An 18,733-nucleotide genomic window follows, 5' to 3' on the forward strand; every position below is an offset into this window, starting at 1 on the left:
GTGCTGTCTGGGTCGGCCAGACGTTGGCTCATTTATTTCATTAGGATTTAATATGGCTGGGATCCGATCGCTCCAGATTTCTTGTAAAGTTCTCCCTGTGCCCAATTCGTAAAGCAACATGCCTCCATGTCCTATATTCCGTGATTAATTAGATGTTGCTCATTAATATTTGTTTTCAGTGAAAAAGAGAAACATCCCGACATTATTGTCAGATTTCATTTTTATAATAATTTCTCGCTTGTTTGCCTTGTCTATATCTTGCAAAACAAGATAGTAGCCAAATCAGAATTACCGTAAAACAAAAGGATAGATAACAAACAATGAACATAACAAAACACATGAACAACGGTGCAGATTTCCCATTGCAGTAGGCCTAGTTCAAAACATTGAGACATAGGCCTACTCAGATGTACAAATAAAAGCGAAACTAGGATCAAATGTGGTGTTGAAAAAGCGGCAATGCCAGTAGGACAAACGACTGCGGTAGGGGTAAGGTAAATGTTGATTGTGCACATGTCTCCTGCTGTGACCAATAGACCTCATCATCCGCCGGACTGCGACTGCTAATCAGAACAGACAGAATTTTGAGCTGTTGCTGCATGGTCCGCACCGCTGGTGCTTTTCAAAAGTAGAGATTATCTGATGGCTTAACTCGCCGTAATCACTACAGCGAAATGCGGCGAGTATCGGGGCAGCTGGCTGGGGTCGGCCTCAATGCCCAAGCAGTGGACCAGAAGCACCTTTGATCTATGCAATAGGTTCCCAAACGGTGGGGGCGCTGCGCTGGCACGCGAAGCGTCCCCTAGTGGCAGATGTATGCCTTTGCAGGTTTTAGGGTTCGGATTTGTTTTCAGGGTTTGGTTTATGAGTAGGTTTTCGGGGTTGTTTTTTGGTTCTACGGTTTCCTAGTTGGCAGGGACGCGGGAAGTGGAAGTGGGGGTGCTTAGGGTGCTGCAGCACCCCCCCCCCTGGCGGCCTTTTTTATTTATATAATTTTATCATACAACATGATTTTTCATTAAATTATTGACATCCACCCTTTTTATGATATTTATCATATTATCATTTCATTTTATTTAGAACATTGTCTGAGTAGGCTGACGTAGGCAATGACGCACAACGCAGAACTGTCGATAGCTGAATATCGTACTATGCTGATTTTACATAAGCATGTTGGTGTTCAACATCTGTTGTAGTGAACATCTAAAACTGGTGTAAAATGTTGCTGCCATATTAATAGACACGTTGAATGTTATCGTTATGATTCTGGAATCCTGCACGTAAACTGGTTGGCAAAAAAAGAGCGAAGACGGACGGTTCACTTGACGGAGAAACCGTCACTTTCCTCATAACAGACAACTCGTAACTCTGGATGAAAATGAAGGCTTTCTTTTATTGTCACTCTCCTTTTAAACCTTTAGAAATAACCTCCTGAATCCGTTATAACGCTGTGTATAATCCCGGACCGCAACAGCTTGTCGGCATGTTGTTAGTGTGTGAAATTCAGCACAGTATCAGCCGAGTTGACTCTAATTTCCACATTGTTTACTTGCTGACGTTTGTGAATAACAGTGGCTAGTTGGCAGAACTCTTTTTACACACCAGTAGAGTGTTTATCAGAGCGGAGCCCTGAATGTTGCGCAGCATTTATTATGACGTCGTTATATAGACTCTCTCTCAGCACCCCCCCCCCCCCCCCCCCCTTGGACTGACTTCCCGCGTCCCTGGTGTTACCCCCTATGTTTTATTCGATACTTTTCAACAGTGTTACCCCTTATGGGTTTTCATGACCACAGATAAAAAAAAGCGGGTACAAGCGGCCGAGATGAGTTTTCTCAGAAGGGTGGCTGGCGTCTCCCTTAGGGATAGGGTGAGAAGCTCAGCCATCCGTGAGGAACTCGGATTAGAGCCGCTGCTCCTTTACTTAGAAAGGAGTCAGCTGAGGTGGTTCGGGCATCTGGTAAGGATGCCCACTGGGCGCCTTCCTTGGGAGGTGTTTCAGGCACGTCCAGTGGGGAGGAGACCTCGGGGAAGACCCAGGACTAGGTGGAGAGATTATATCTCAACACTGGCCTGGGAACGCCTCGGGATCCCCCCGTCAGAGCTGGTCAATGTGGCCCGGGAAAGGGAAGTCTGGGGCCCCCTGCTTGAGCTGCTCCCCCCGCGACCCGACCCCGGATAAGCGGATGACGATGAGGATGAGGATGAGATAAAAAAACAACAGTTTTTTTTACGTTTCATTTGATAAAAAAACAACAGTGTTACCCCTTATATTTTATTTGACAAAGACAACAGTGTTACCCCTTGTGTTTTTTTCATGACGACCAATAAAAAACAACAGTGTTACCCCTTATGTTTTTATTAATGACGACCAATAAAAAAAAGGAACAGTGTTACCCCTTATGTTTCATTTGATAAAAACGACAGTGTTACACTGTTGTTTTTTATTGGTCGTCATGAAATAAACATAAGGGGTAACACTGTCGATATTTATCAAATAAAACATAGGGGGTAACACTTTTGTTTTTCTTTGGTCGTCATGAAAAAAACCACAAGGGGTAACACTGTCGTTTTTATTGGTCGTCATGAAAAAAAACATAAGGGGTAAGACTGCTGTTTTTTATTGGTCGTCATGAAATAAACATAAGGGGTAACACTGTCGATATTTATCAAATAAAACATAGGGGGTAACACTTTTGTTTTTCTTTGGTCGTCATGAAAAAAACCACAAGGGGTAACACTGTCGTTTTTTATTGGTCGTCATGAAAAAAAACGACAGTACCCCTTGTTTTTTTTCATGACGACCAATAAAAAACAACAGTGTTACCCCTTATGTTTTCTTTCATGACGACCAATAAAAAACAACAGTGTTACCCCTTATGGTTTTTTTCATGACGACCAAAGAAAAACGTCAGTGTTACCCCTTATGTTTCATTTGATAAAAACGACAGTGTTACCCCTCATGTTTCATTTGAAAAGCGACAGTGTTACCCCTTGTGGTTTTTTTCATGACGACCAAAGAAAAACAACAGTGTCACCCCCTATGTTTTATTTGATAAATATCGACAGTGTTTTCCCCTTATATTTATTTCATGACAGCCGATAAAAAACGACAGAGTTACCCCTCATGTTTTTTCCATGTTGACCAATAAAAAACGACAGTGGCACCCCTGTCGACGTTTTTGCAGGGATCGGAACATGAGCTGTTTAGTGTGTTAACCTCCGAACTTAACAATGCACCATCAAGACACCGGTTAAAGTCATCACAAAGGTTATACTTGACTTTATAATTCGCATGAAATAGAGTAAATAAACTTCCAACAGAGGTCATCAACCGGACTTGAACTCCGGTCTCCAGGGGGTTAGGCAGAGTGCACCCCACTGCACCACTAAGATGACAATACACAATAATCAATCATCAATAAAGAGGATATACATGACATTAAAATGTATGTGTGTATTTCTATTATTTCCCTTATGTTTTTTTTCAAGACGACAAATAATAAACAACGGTGTTCCCCCTTAATTTTTTTTTTTATGACGACCAAAAAAAACAACAGTGTTACCCCCATATGTTTTTTTTCATGACGACCAATAAAAAAAGGAACAGTGTTACCCCTTATGGTTTTTTTTGTGACTACCAAAGAAAAACGACAGTGTCACCCCTCATGTTTCATTTGATAAAAACGACAGTGTTACACTGTTGTTTTTTATTGGTCGTCATGAAATAAACATAAGGGGCAACACTGTCGATAATTATCAAATAAAACATAGGGGGTAACACTGTTGCTTTTCTTTGGTCATCATGAAAAAGTAACACTGTCGTTTTTTATTGGTCGTCATGAAAAAAAACAACAGTGTTACCCCTTGTTTTTTTCATGATGACTGATAAAAAACGACAGTGTTACCCCTTATATTTTATTTGACAAAGACAACAGTGTTACCCCTTATGTTTTTTTTCATGACGACCAATAAAAATCAACAGTGTCACCCCTTATGTTTTCTTTCATGACGACCAATAAAAAACAACAGTGTTACCCCTTATGGTTTTTTTCATGACGACCAAAGGAAAACGACAGTGTTACCCCTTATGTTTCATTTGATAAAAACGACAGTGTTACCCCTCATGTTTCATTTGACAAAAACGACAGTGTTACCCCTTGTGTTTTTTTTCATGACGACCAAAGAAAAACAACAGTGTCACCCCCTATGTTTTATTTGATAAATATCTACAGTGTTTTCCCCTTATATTTATTTCATGACGCCCGATAAAAAACGACAGAGTTACCCCTCATGTTGACCAATAAAAAACAACAGCACCGTTTTTGCAGGGATCGGAACATGAGCTGTTTAGAGTGTTAACCTCCGAACTTAACAATGCACCATCAAGACACCGGTTAATGTCATCACAAAGGTTATACTTGACTTTATAATTCGCATGAAATAGAGATAAGAAACTTCCAACAGAAGTCATCAACCGGACTTGAACCCCGGTCTCCAGGTGGTTAGGCAGAGTGCACCCCACTGCACCACTGAGGCGATGACAATTCACAATAATCAATCATCAATAAAGAGCATATACATGACATTAAAATGTATGTGTGTATTTCTATTATTTCCCTTATGTTTTTTTTCAAGACGACAAATAATAAACAACAGTTTTACCCCTTATGTTTTTTTTCATGACGACCAAAAAAAACAACAGTGTTACCCCCTTTATGTTTCTTTTCATGACGACCAATAAAAAACAACAGTGTTACCCCTTAAATTTTTTTCATGACGACCAATAAAAAACGACAGTGTTCCCCCTTATGTTTTTTTTCATGACGACCAATAAAAAACAAGTGTTAACCCTTATGTTTTTTTCATGACGACCAATAAAAAACAACAGTGTTACCCCTTATGTTTTTTTTCATGACGACCAATAAAAAACAACAGTGTTACCCAGGGACGCGGGAAGTGGGGGTGCTTAGGGTGCTGCAGCAGCCCCTGGCTGTAACTGGAAGTGAGAAAGTTTTCTGAACAAATCAATACTTTTTTTTTGTTGTATAATTTTATCATACAACATGATTTTTCATTAAATTATTGACATCCACCCTTTTTATGATATTTATCATATTATCGGTACTATGCTGATTTTACATAAGCATGTTGGTGTTCAACATCTGTTGTAGTGAACATTCTAAAACTGGTGTAAAATGTTGCTGCCATATTAATAGACACGTTGAATGTTATCGTTTTGATTCTGGAATCCCGCACGTAAACTGGTTGGCAAAAAAAGAGCAAAGACGGGCGGTTCACTTGACGGAGAAACCGTCACTTTCCTCATAACAGACAACTCGTAACTCTGGATGAAAATTAAGGCTTTCTATTATTGTCACTTTCCTTTGTAAACCTTTAGAAATAACCTCCTGAATCCTTGTTATAACGCTGTGTATAATCCCGGACCGCAACAGCTTGTCGGCATGTTGTTAGTGTGTGAAATTCAGCCCAGTATCAGCCAAGTTGACTCTAATTTCCACATTGTTTACTTGCTAACGTTTGTGAATAACAGTGGCTAGTTGGCAGAACTCTTTTTACACACCAGTAGAGTGTTTATCAGAGCGGATCCCTGAATGTGACGTCACCCCTCATCTCGTCTCTGTAAACAACGGATGTTGCGCAGCATTTATTATGACGTCATTATATAGATTCTCTCTCAGCACCCCCCCCTCGGACTGACTTCCCGCGTCCCTGCTAGTTGGTGTGGTTTCAGGGTTTAGTTGTTGGTTCTACTGGTAGAGTTCAATAGGTTTTGGTTTCAGGGTTTCATTTTTGGTTATATGGTTTGGTTTGGTTTGGTTTTTAGTTTTTTTTTCTTTTAGAGTTAGGTTTCAGGGTTTTAATTCAGAGTTGGGATTTAAGTTTCAAGAAAGAAAAAAAAAAGACCTGACCCATCGTACCAGAGCTCACATACAGCTTCTCCGGCACACACGGCCCCGGAGTGGACCAACAGGGCCCGGGTTCCCGTCGAGGACCCCAGGGGTCATCACAGGAGGTAATGGAGCCTCCCATCGCGGCATCATCGGGGCCCACAGTCCTCAGGTCCGTCTTTTGGGTCAGGGTTCCTGTAACGGCCCCAGGTTCCAAAAAAACAAACAGAGGAGGACCTCTGACTGGTGGTGACCCCATGACCGGCCCCAGAGGCCCCCAGGATCCAGCCTCCTGTAAAAACCCTGAAGTTGCAGGTGTGCAGTTGAATTTCTCCTCACTCACCAGAAAATGAAACATGCACTTTATCAACTCCCTCATACGCATCTCTCCCTCTCACATCTCTAAAATATAAACAAGTCTCTCTCCTAACAGATTTGATCACGTATGCTAAAATGTGTTTGCTTACATTTAAAGTGCCCTTCAAATTTAAGTGACATTCAAATTAAAGTTTTTAAATTCACTTATTTAAGTTCACTTATCCCTATTTACTCCCAGACTTGGGATCAGAGTGAAATACACACCACCGTATTCAGTCCATGATTTGATGAGAGTTTTGCTTAAAGGTGTGTAGAGAAAATTAACCTATTAAAGTTACTGAGTGCTTTAATAGATGACAGCAATGGACATAGAAGAAAACCTGCACCATTCACCTGATCAAACAAACTACATTGCAGGCAATTAACTCTCCCTTTTGCAAATCCTAATTTATACCTCAATAAATCAAAGGACTCAATTTAAAAATCTTGACTTAGTTTTCTCTGCAATTATACAACTGCCAAACTTTAAACCCTAACCTTATTCAGATGAGTCCTGACAGCTGACCAATGAGCCGTCTCAGTTTGTCTCTTCTCCTGAGATCATTATAGTTTTCAGCCAAAACATCTTCTACGGTCTTGACAGTGTCTTCAATAGAAAAACAGTTCTAGTTGTATTAAAGTATAATGTCCTGGAAAAGTAAAGCACATTTTTTATCAAAGTAATTGAAACATGTATTAAACAAACCTGGGGCTGACGTGATAGTCTGACGGCATCCTAGTTATTTCAAGTGTCAACTTAACACACTTCAATTATTAGTGCGCTTCAAATTATACACCCTTTTGATTCTCTCAATCGTGTGCCATCTCATCATGGCTTGTCCGCTGATGGAGTATAACTTGTATGAATTTCTTGGTTATTTTTTTGGGTAATATTTTCATTTATTTAAAAAACATCAAAGAAAGTCTTTCATTTTTCCTCAGGCTTTCATTTTTATAATTGCCCTAGATGTGAGCATATTTTCTTCCAAAAAAAAAATCGCCAATATTAAAATATGCATTTGGTATTTTCACACTAAGCATTTAGGACGTCTCACATTTAAAGGCAAGTACTTCACTTGTTCTTAAGTATTTTCCTTTCGATTTAATTATAATCAGTTGTTATACACAATGGTCAACATCAAGCCTGCCTGTGACAGTGCATCGACTCGGGCTTGCACATATTAACCTCCGTTTCTGTCCTGTTAATCGGTTGTTTAGTGTAGTTTCCCTATATGTACGCTAGAGGGCGGCCGAGCAGCATAAACCACCACTTCATACCCCAGGGACCTGCTGCTGCAGAAATTGCTGATTTCCTTTTTGTTGCATAACGGGAGTCTACCGAAAAACTAGGTGTTCTAAGAAGACCGAGTCAGTTGAAGTGAAATGCATAGAGAACGTTTAATCAAAAACCATCCGATTCCAATAGGAAATTCCTATAGGCATCAGTCTTGCCACTCATAGAGACAAGCAGACAGATGGACAGACAGAAGGACCACCCCACAGACAGACAGGCAGACAGATGGACTGACAGACGGACGGACAGACTGGCAGTCAAAGAGAGAAAGCTGTAAAATTGATAGATGATTACTTATTCTAAACTACATTGGTTAGGTTGACAGATTGTGCCTCTTTTACCTTTAAAAATACATGTAATGTTGGCCTATCCAATTACAGTGTTATACCATCTGTGTCGCAATGCAAAGGATTACACATGCACACACACACACATACACACGCATGCACGCACACATACACACAAGCACCCACAAGCACCCACACACAAGCACCCACACACAAACACCCACACACACGCTTGCATGCGCACACACACACACACACACACACACACACACACACACACACACACACACACACACACACACACACACACACACACACACACACACATAGACACACACACACACAGTGTATACACAGTATATGTGAAGTGGTATAAAGGCCTATTGCTGCCAGATGTTAAATCATAACCATATGCTTCGTCTCCTTCGTCCAAATATGCGCATGGCGAACAAAGGTGATTCATAGAAAAACACACGGACAAGAAAATACCGTATGGGCTGCCTTGCAGATTACTACAACATGGGATGTGAATGATGGCTTCTACTTGCCATGTTTACGAGCGTTCCTAAATCTTTTATACAGGTCTGAAACAACATTTACAAAGTTGGGCCGGCTTTCGGAACCATGGGGAAACTTAAACTTCATTATATGAATAAATCTGTGTCAATTTGTGACCTCCAAAAACAGTTTGAACCATAAAATACTATTTATTCTACGTGGAAAAGCGGTAGCCTATGCAACATACACAACTGCGCAACCAACTTCTTGTTTTCATTTGACATTTGAAAAGTTTATTTCTACATATATATCATGTTCATATTGCCCTCACCATGGTAGATAGATATTTAGAAAGACATTTATAATAACATTTAGTGAAACAATATTAAACAAAAAGAAAATGTTGCAGAGCAGAAAGGGGCCATAAACTGAACAGAACCAAAATTGAGCAGAACAGAGTAGACTAGAGTGGGACCAAATAGAACAGACTAGACTAGAACATAATATAATTCAACTGAATTCAACAGACTAGACTACACCAGAATAAAACTGAATCTGACATAGTTTAACCGACTGGACCAGAATATAATAGAACAGATTAGAACAGAATTTAACAGAAAAGCATAGAACAGAATAAAATAGAATAGAAGAGAAGAGGGCCATCCGAACACAAGGTAATCTATTCTAGCAGGCTGCTGCTGACTTAGCATGTTGCGGGTCAGAGTATGACCGCAGCAGAACAGATAAGTTAACAGACGGGACCAACCGACAGACTCGGCGGCCATGGAAAGCTTCAGGGTTGAAATGAAAGATTGAGTTAAAGTTGTGTGAGGGGTCAAGTGTACGACCGACTGGCGATGTGGTTTGTTTGGCTTTGAACGGCCTGGATACACATGTTTCAGGAAGCAGTTTAAAGCTATGAGACGTTTCACTGGTTCTCATTATATCTGAACATTCCTCCACAACAAACGCAAAAATACCCCCCCCCCCCCCCCCTGTAAATGAAGTCCTTCTGGGGCATTAGAGGTTCCTCCATACCTTCAGACCTTAGGGGAAATCTGATATTGCTCCGCCGTTTTTCCTCCCCTTCATTCTCTTATGTTTTTGCTTTAAAAGAGGGGCTGGGGACAGGGGGGGAGAGAGGGGGGAGGCAGGGGGGTGAGAGAGGGGGAGGCAGGGGGGTGAGAGAGGGGGGGGGGGGGGGGGGGGTGTGAGGGTGGGGCGGCGCATGAACCCGAACCCGGCGTTTGAGTGGGAGAATACGGACGGAGTGATTTACGTGGTGCGCGCAGGGAGGCCGGGAGGCAGGAAGGTCACACCTCCTCCATTTCCTCAGTGAAAGCAGTAGGCAAGCACATCGGAGAGCGAGGGGAAGGGAGCTCCAGGATAAAGTTAAATAAAGGGGGCAGCCGAGCAGCGGGGAGAACGCCCTGCGGCCCACCGAACGGCCGGCCCCGCGGGGGGGGGGGGGAGACGGCGGGGCCGAGGGGCCACTGTCAGCACGTCCATCCCACCGGAGAGGCACAGGTTGGGGGATGTTTGGCATTCACCACCGACGCCGTTAACACCTATGTGGCATTTGATTCGCTACGCGCCCACTTTGAAGTCCAAACATTCAGGGACTCGCCGCGGCAGAGACAGGGACGGGGAGGAAATGGCGGAGAACCCGTTGGCCTAGCGTAGGACAAAATGGAGGCCCGGGTGCCTCGTAGACGGAATTCGAAGTTGTGTTTATCTTCAGTTTTCTTTATCAGGATTCATGGCCCTCTGGGTGTAGGAAACTGTGGATCCAGGGTTGTCAAGCGTGAAGTTGTGGCGTGTATCCATAGTCAAAACACTGATAGAACACAATAGTAGTGGAAGTGGTCTTCCTGTGTTTGAATTGGAAGGCTGCAGTCCTCTGGCAGCGGTCCATGTCGTATACGTGTTTCACCTGAGGCTCAACAGCATCTATAACACACACAGCCATCATGCCATTACACCGCAGAGATTCTACTTGTAGCTGTAAATCAGTGCACACACAGTGCGTAATGTCTATTCCCATTCCTGGTGCGCACGCTGCTGGTTGTAGGGACGGAAAGGAAGAACAATGAGGATTACGTGGACAATAACAACTCAAGATGCAGATGATCTCACTGTACTGCTGCTGAATGTTGGTCTGGTTTCTAGATGGTTTCTAACTGTGGAAACGTTTCGGTTCCACATCAGGTTAAGTCGAGGGTTTATTGATGTTCAGGCCTAGGCTAAGATCTATCACAATGCATCATGGGAACGATCTAGGTAAAGAAAACGGTTTTAATGTTACATCCGACCGCAGGCCGAAACAATGCATATACATTCAGCAACTGTAAATGTATAGCCACCATACATAAACATACAAATTATGTTACAAGTCTTGTTTGTGTCCCTCTATTTCAAGCCTACCTACCCCCTCAACCCCCCACACACACACAAGTCCAACTAACCTGCCCCCCCCCCACACACACACACACACACACAAAAGCCCACTTAACCTGCCCCCACACACACACACTTGAGTGCACATAGGAATGCAGAAGTTATGACCTCGGCCACTGAGGGCTTCGTTCTGATTGGCTGCAGCAACGGCCCTATAGGTAACTGCTCAGATAAGCAGCAGCGACCATGTCTGCAAGTTATACCCAGGGGTTCAAAGGTCACGCAGGCCATGTCTTGTTGCTCTCTCTACCTCTCGATCTCTACCTCTCATTCTCGCTATCTTTATCACTTCCGGTCTGTGTCTGTTTCACGACCTCTCATTCTTCTTATCTCTCCACATCTATCACTTCCTGTCTGTTGGTCAGTCCGTCTGTCCGCCTCACTACCTCTCATTCTCTATCTCTCTATATCGGTTACTTCCTGTCTGTCTGTCTGTCTGTCTGTCTGTCTGTCTCTCTACCTCTCTCTCATTGTCTCTCTATGGTTAGTGTTTGCTCTCTTTCTCTCTCTCTCCCTCTTTCTGTGTCCCTACCCCTCATTCCATCCTTTCCCTCACTTTTTTCATGTATCTTTCTCTTCATCTTTCTCTCTTTTTTAATTCTCTCCCTCTCACTCTCCCTCGTCCGGTCAATCTCTACCTCCATCTCATTATCTTTTCTCCCCATTCCTCTCTCGCTCTTCCTGTTTCCATCTCAATCTCTCATGCCGCTTTCGCTCACACACACACACACACACACACACACACACACACACACACACACACACACACACACACCACAAATGTTTATCTGGGGCGGCAACATCAAAGTGTCCCGGCGTTGGACCTCCAGTACGCTCAGCGGCCCCCAAGAGGGCCATCGGACCTGAGCAATGAGCCAGGAGCATGCTGCTAATCAACCTCCATAAATCTACAAACCCAGACACTCCTCACACCAGTATGGACCAGCCCAGACCAGAACCCCCAACCGCACACACACACACACACACACACACACACACACACACACACACACACACACACACACACCCAGTGCCTCTGACCACCAACGTGGGGGAAGGGGGCAGTAGAAGAGAAGGAGGAGCAGCGAGCTTTTTAGGGTGGAGGACTTAGCTAAGCTCTCGGCTGGATGCATAAGCTTCCAGTAGCTTCTAGCCCGGGGGACCGCGGGGTAAAGGAGACATCTTCTCTGGATTAGAGGAGCACAGAGGAGGACCAGAAGGAGGACACACCTCACCCTCTCCCGACCCCTCCAGGGTCCCCAGAGGGACAAAGGACGGGCCGGACTATCGGGAGGAGGAAAGCCCTCAAGTATAGGGTGAGGGGGAGGGGAGGCGACGTGGCTCCCTGGTCCTCTGAGGGGAGGCGAGATTATCTGGAATCTGAGCTGCCAGAGCGACTCGCCAAGGAAATCCACCCGGTGTCGGGTTTCTCTGACGCATAACTCACAGGACTGTGGGGCAGTTCTGATCCCCCAGCTTGACACCATGAAACAGACACACACACACACACACACACACACACACACACGTGCTCTACATCAATCAAGACTGTACTGCTGAATGATTGCAGACATACTTGCGAGTGTCTGTGAAACAGCCTGCACTCACTAGTTTTAACTACTTACTACTTATTCAGTTAGCAGACTCGCATATTGTATTAAGATAGAGGTCATGAAGGAGCAGGTAGGGGTTAGGGCATCTGGCTCAAGGATGCATTCAGGTAGGGTTCAGACATCGGGGGTTGGAACACAGAGCCTTCTCGGCTGAGGGTCAAACACCCTAACCCACCGACCTCCTGTACATGTAGACATGTTGTGGTTGCTTGACATTGTGGACATAAATCAATAGCGTGCACTATGCTCTCTCTTTGCAGGCACTGAAAGCCATCATCTATGGCTCATTTATCACTTTAATGAATTTACAGATGAAAGACGCTCGCAGCATCGGGGGTTTGGATACACAAAGATCCTGAATGAGTATTTACCGACTCAGAATGGGAATTACCTGTTTATTCTTTGGATTCAGAGCTGGCAATTAAAGGCTGTTTGAATGGCGGTGTACGGGAGGGCTGTGGGGCGCGTGCAGCAGTCGTCGGTATGTGCATTGTGTGTGACTAAACAGATGCTCAAGAGGTAAGAAGAGAGATGCAAGACGAGTCCTCGATGGCAAAAACACATGTCAACCTTTATTTTAATACTGAATGGCTACACACAGAATGGTAATCAAAGCTAACTTTATCAATTATTTAAAAGGCTAATCGAGATCTTCAATATGAGGACCACATTTTTGCACAATCATTGCACGGCTTAACGATAATCACAGTCGTTGTGTAACTGTTGATGTGTAGATATGAATCTATTTTTCTCTTATTAGTTACTTAAATAGTATTTGGAATAAAATGCAGGAAGAAAGTACACCAAACTGGGCCGGAGTGACATTATGATAGAAGATACAAATGCTGGGATTATCGTTGAAGAGATGCAAAATGACACGTTGAAATTAATATCTGGATATCTGGAATGCTGACATTTGTCTTCGCTTGGCAGTTGTCATCGCGAGTCTTAGCTTATCACGAGCACCATCTTAGTAGGAACATGTTTGGCATTGTACGTGAAAGGCTAGCTGCCAACCGGCTTATTGACATTATCGGGGAAGCCCCTCGTTCGACAATAGCGAGGATGTAAAGACCACAGTGATGAGTGACTGAAGAACAAAGCCCAGCAGAGAAGATTTCAACATGAAGGCATCCAGATTACTGCTGGAAGGTACATTTTGAACAAACACCGTATGAGTCCAAAAAACGACTTGGGTGATCCGTTATCAAACAGGCAATTTTTTTTAACTACATGTACACTACGAATGGCACTTGAAACATCCAACAGAACGATAAAGAAAAACACAGAATACTTTGAAACTTAAAAACGAACAATCTCTAACGGATGTGTTGCCAGATTCTTCTCCTTGAAGATCTCAGTCCGTGTTTTGCTTGTTCTCCCATTCGAGTCCTCTTGGTCGATGTGTTTGAAAGCTGAGCTGTTTGATTGATGTGGCGTACGGCACTCCGCCAGAAACACAGCGCGTCCGGGTCAACAACAACCGACCGCTTTTTCCAACCGGAAATAAAGACCAAAGTGCGGGAATGTTGCTGTTTTTTTTTTTTACATCCCTCTCTTCTCTCAGAATGACAGGACGGCGAAATCAAGAACGGTGGAAGATCTGAGGAAGCCAACGGAAGAAAACAAGACGCTCCAAAGTCTGTTTTACACACCTGAGTAGACGACGAGGAATACAAAAAACAAAAGAAAAAGAGGGAATACAAGTCCTGTCTTTCGTTCTTCTAAGAGCTGTCCAACATGTGATGCGATGCAACAGTACAAGACACATAGGGTGAATGAAACACCGGCCTGATGACGCTCCACATCGCCTCTCGATACAAAACTAGCAAAATCCACCCGACCCCCCCCGTTCCCTTCGGTCGGGAAGAGGATGTGTAATTACACTTTGATTACATTTCCTAGCCTTAATGGCTAGTTCGGTATTTTGCTCATTCGATTAGCATTGAAGGGTTCTCCAATCGTTTTGCTGTGTGTTTGTTTTTGGGGTCCCCGGACGTGGGCTGTACACAAACACACGACGGGTGTTCAGACAGGCGCCGCCGTCCGATGGATGCAGAGCGCACTCTCTTTACACTCCAGGCTTCCCATAAAGTCATTGGATTGGGGGGGGGGGGGGGGGTTAGGAGGCTAAGAGTGGTTGTTTTCGTTGATCGGGGAAGGGGGTGGGGGGGGGGGGGGGGGGGGGGGGGTACAGGTGATGTTTTTGTTTTTTTTAAACGGACATCTGGTATGGTCGGAAGAACATCTGCAATGTTTAGAAACACTTAAATGTTCAAGGAGTCAGGCGTGAACACTTAGTCCCCTGGGGAGGCCGCACCACCCACCAGGGGGATCGGGTTCCAGGACGGGGAGACCCCAGCGTTTAATGACGCCCCACCCCCCACCGGCCCCCCCCCGCTGTGAGTGCTGGTGGCGGTGGGTGGGGGGGGAGGGCCCTAGAAGGGCACGGCCGTGGGGCCCTTGAGGGTGGAGGAGGAGCCGTTGGAGGTGGTGGTGGTGGTGTTGTTGGCGCTGGCGGCGGCGGCGGTGGTGGTGGTGGTCAGCGTCGGGATGCTGGACAGGATCTTCCTCTGGTGGCCGGCTAAGGTCACCCCCACGGCGAGCAGGTCACTGCAGGACACAGCCAAGAACAAGCCCACGGTCAGCCACAGCACGGGGCAGACAACAACACGGGGCCCCGGGGGAGAGCCTCCCAGAGGGGGCCGAGGCCCCGGGGGAGAGCCTCCCAGAGGGGGCCGAGGCCCCGGGGGAGAGCCTCCCAGAGGGGACCGAGGCCCCGGGGGAGAGCCTCCCAGAGGGGACCGAGGCCCTGGGGGAGAGCCTCCGAGAGGGGACCGAGGCCCCGGGGGAGAGCCTCCCAGAGGGGACCGAGGCCCTGGGGGAGAGCCTCCGAGAGGGGACCGAGGCCCCGGGGGAGAGCCTCCCAGAGGGGACCGAGGCCCCGGGGGAGAGCCTCCCAGAGGGGACCGAGGCCCCGGGGGAGAGCCTCCGAGAGGGGACCGAGGCCCCGGGGGAGAGCCTCCGAGAGGGGACCGAGGCCCCGGGGGAGAGCCTCCCAGAGGGGACCGAGGCCCCGGGGACCAGCTAGGAGTCACGCAAACAACACCTTCGCTCGGGAATCTATTATTATCAAAAGTAAAATGAATAAGAGATAATAGAGCAAAGAGAGAACACTTTGTTATACTTTATCACACCTTGATTTAAAAGTTCTGAGCCGAGTTCAGACTTCATTCTTTTATTTAAAAGCCACCTGGTGAATTGTTTTTTGTGAGGTATTTAATTAATATAAAAAAGGTATTCATATTAATTCAATACTTTTTGATTCTGGTTTTAGAGAGAACCTTGGTAATAGCACCGGCGGCTAATAAGCATTCAGGGGTACAACCATCCTTAAATCAAGAGGAAAGCTCACCCCTTAAGATCATTAAGGGACCAGGGGATGGGGTTAGGTACTAGTGTTAAGGTAAGGGGCTATGTACTTACTGTGTTAATGGTTTGTTTAGGTAAGAGTTAGGGGACTAGGGTAAGGGTGAGGGGCTGTGTACTGACTCTCTGGTGATCTGGGTTAGGGTACTAGGTTTAAGGGACTAGGTTAAGGGATAAGGCTGGGTACTGACTCTGTGGTGATGTGGGTTAGGGTTAAGGTACTGACTCTGTGGTGATGTGGGTTAGGGTTAAGGTACTGACTCTGTGGTGATGTGGGCCAGCTGCTCCACCGAGGTGAAGCCGGTGTGCAGGAAGCTGTCCTCGTAGCGCTCCATCTTGATGGCCCTCAGCCAGTCCCCCACCGAGGCGCACGTGGAGAGGGTCTGGGTGCCGCGCTGGTCCAGCAGGGGGTAGGAAGGCCTGCAGCAGCGGGCGAGACCCCCGGCCAAACGCCAAAACAAAAGAACACAGGGACACAGTCACACACACAGCCTCTGAGTCAGCAGTGGGAACCCGCCTCACCCCACACACACACACACACACACACACACACACACACACACACACACACACACACACACACACACACACACACACACATTCCTGTCTGCAGGGAGAGGCGGGGCCTGGGGGGCTGTGATTGACGGACAGGTAAACAAGGCAGGCTTCATGGGGAGGGAATGCAGAGCGTGCTGCCATGGTGAGGGGACGCCGGAGGGGGGGGCGTGTGGAGTCGGGGGGAAATGCACCCAGCGAGGGGCTGACAGGCCCCCGGCGGGGGGGCCGAGGGGCAGAGGTTTACAGTAGGCCCGAGCGGTGAGGGTCTGATGCAGGCTCTCTGCGTTGGACCGGCGGCTCCTGTGACGGACAGCCTGATGACGGGGACCCTAAGTGGTACCGACCTCCTCCTTTGTCTCCCGGTATGCAGCCGTAAAGGCCAGTGTGTACTCCTGCTGTGTGGCGGGAGCCCGGCCCGGCGGCCTATGGGGGAGCTCCACATGGCGGCCAAGCCCTCTGAGGCGGCCCCGTCCGACTCTACACTGCAGCTGCACTTCATGGACGCTTTTTATGAAATATTTATTCGGCGAAGAGCTCCGTTGATTGGGGCCTGGGGGGGGGGTTGTGTCTGGCAGACATCCAAAGGTCGGTCGAAGTAAATAAATAAATAAATATTTATACTTATTTTTTCAATTGCCTTGTGTAGTCTTGTGTATCGAAATATATTTTTTTGTATATATATATATTTATACACTGTATATATACAAAAATCTCCTCAGATATATATATATATATATATATATATATATATATATATATATATATATCTGAGGAGATTTTTTATTTTAGCTCTTTTTTTTATGTATATTATAAATACATAAAAAAACGATTATCATTCACATTTGCTGAATTACCTAAATGAGCAGATCAGCTTCAGCCTGGTTGAATTATAAAGGATCTATATGTATATAAATCATCAGTACGGCTTGTATTATACATGTCTAATAATGAATCTCTCTCTTCCCATTACTGCGCCCCTCACTCTGCCTTAACAGCCTCAGCCCCCCTCAGGGAGTCATAAGGAGGATCTTAACCGTCAGCTCAGACGGACGGGCGGACGGGCCACTCACCCGGCTCCGTCCTGGGCCACTATCTTCAGGGAGGCGGGGTTCCGGATCAGCTTGTCCAGGGCGCTGACGATTTCGGCGAAGCGCGGCCGCGAGGTGCGCTCCTTCTGCCAGCAGTCCAGCATGAGCTGGTGCAGGTGGGTGGGGCAGTCGGGCGGCGGGGGCAGCCGGTAGTCCTGCTCGATGGCGTTGATCACCTGGCAGAGGAGAGGGGAGTAGTTACCGGGCTGCTAGCGGGAACCAGACTGTATGCCCACGTGAAGTGTGTGTGTGTGTGTGTGTGTGTATACGACGTGGGGGGGGGGGGGGGGGGGGATTCAGTCTCCAGGATTGGTGTTAAATACATTTTAGGACTGCATTTCTACAGCGCTTTTCTTGACGGCCACTCAACGCACTTTACTATATATGGCCTAACATTCACCCATTCATACACACAATAACACACCGACGGTGGGGTCAACCATGCAGGGACGAAAGGGTCAGGGTCAGGCACAGGGACACCCCGACGCTCGGCTCGGAGGAGCCGGGGATCAAACCAGCCACCTCCAGGTTACCAGCCAATCTGCCCTACCCCCTGAGCCACTCGCCACCCCGTGTTAGCTGTTGACTCTGTTAACCTTCTATGAAGGACTACAAACGTGCACATGTATTACAGTTCTTCTCTCTTGTAATAAAATGAACCGTTTTATTTAACTGACCCTTAAACATGCATGATTAGTCATCCTAAAAAAAAAACTATTATCATCAAAATGAGCTGAGGGATCTGAACGCGCAGAGTTAGCGTCGGCCTGGTGGAATCACGACGACCGCCCCACGTACATCCTGGTTGCTCATGTCCCAGTAGGGCCGCTCTCCGAACGACATGACCTCCCACATCACGATGCCGTAGCTCCACACGTCCGAGGCCGAGGTGAACTTCCGGAAGGCGATGGCCTCCGGAGCCGTCCAGCGAATGGGGATTTTCCCGCCCTTTTTGCAGAAAGACACAAGAATAACAGTTAGCTTACTTATTAACACTTGAGCCGGCTGAAATCTGATCTGAAATCCAAAGGGGGTGAGCGGGAAGATCGGGCCGCAAGATATGGGTCAGAGGCCAAGAGTTTGTGTTATTTTTGCGGTTTTTAATTTGGCGGAGAGAGAGAAAGAGCTGTTTTAATGACATCATTGTTTTAAATTCCAGACACCTTGCTAACTGCTGGGAATAACAAAGTGCCGAGAGTAACAAAACCAGTCAAAATAAACAGTATTGTATGAGACTTTC

At 46.1% G+C, this 18,733-nt stretch overlaps 1 protein-coding gene across 1 annotated transcript in view; it reads right to left on the bottom strand.

The window, feature by feature from the left end:
* Positions 1–12,963: 12,963 nt before the first annotated feature.
* Positions 12,964–18,733, bottom strand: part of LOC132461565 (ephrin type-B receptor 4a-like) — a 44,227-nt gene continuing 38,457 nt past the window's right edge. Inside the window, 4 exon segments of the mRNA XM_060056753.1 lie at positions 12,964–15,031; positions 16,109–16,267; positions 17,476–17,669; positions 18,292–18,441. Of these exon segments, the coding sequence (XP_059912736.1) occupies positions 14,857–15,031; positions 16,109–16,267; positions 17,476–17,669; positions 18,292–18,441 (678 nt within the window). The 3' untranslated portion in view covers positions 12,964–14,856.

Source organism: Gadus macrocephalus, chromosome 7 (genome assembly GCF_031168955.1).
Source record: "Gadus macrocephalus chromosome 7, ASM3116895v1".
NCBI lineage: Eukaryota > Metazoa > Chordata > Actinopteri > Gadiformes > Gadidae > Gadus > Gadus macrocephalus.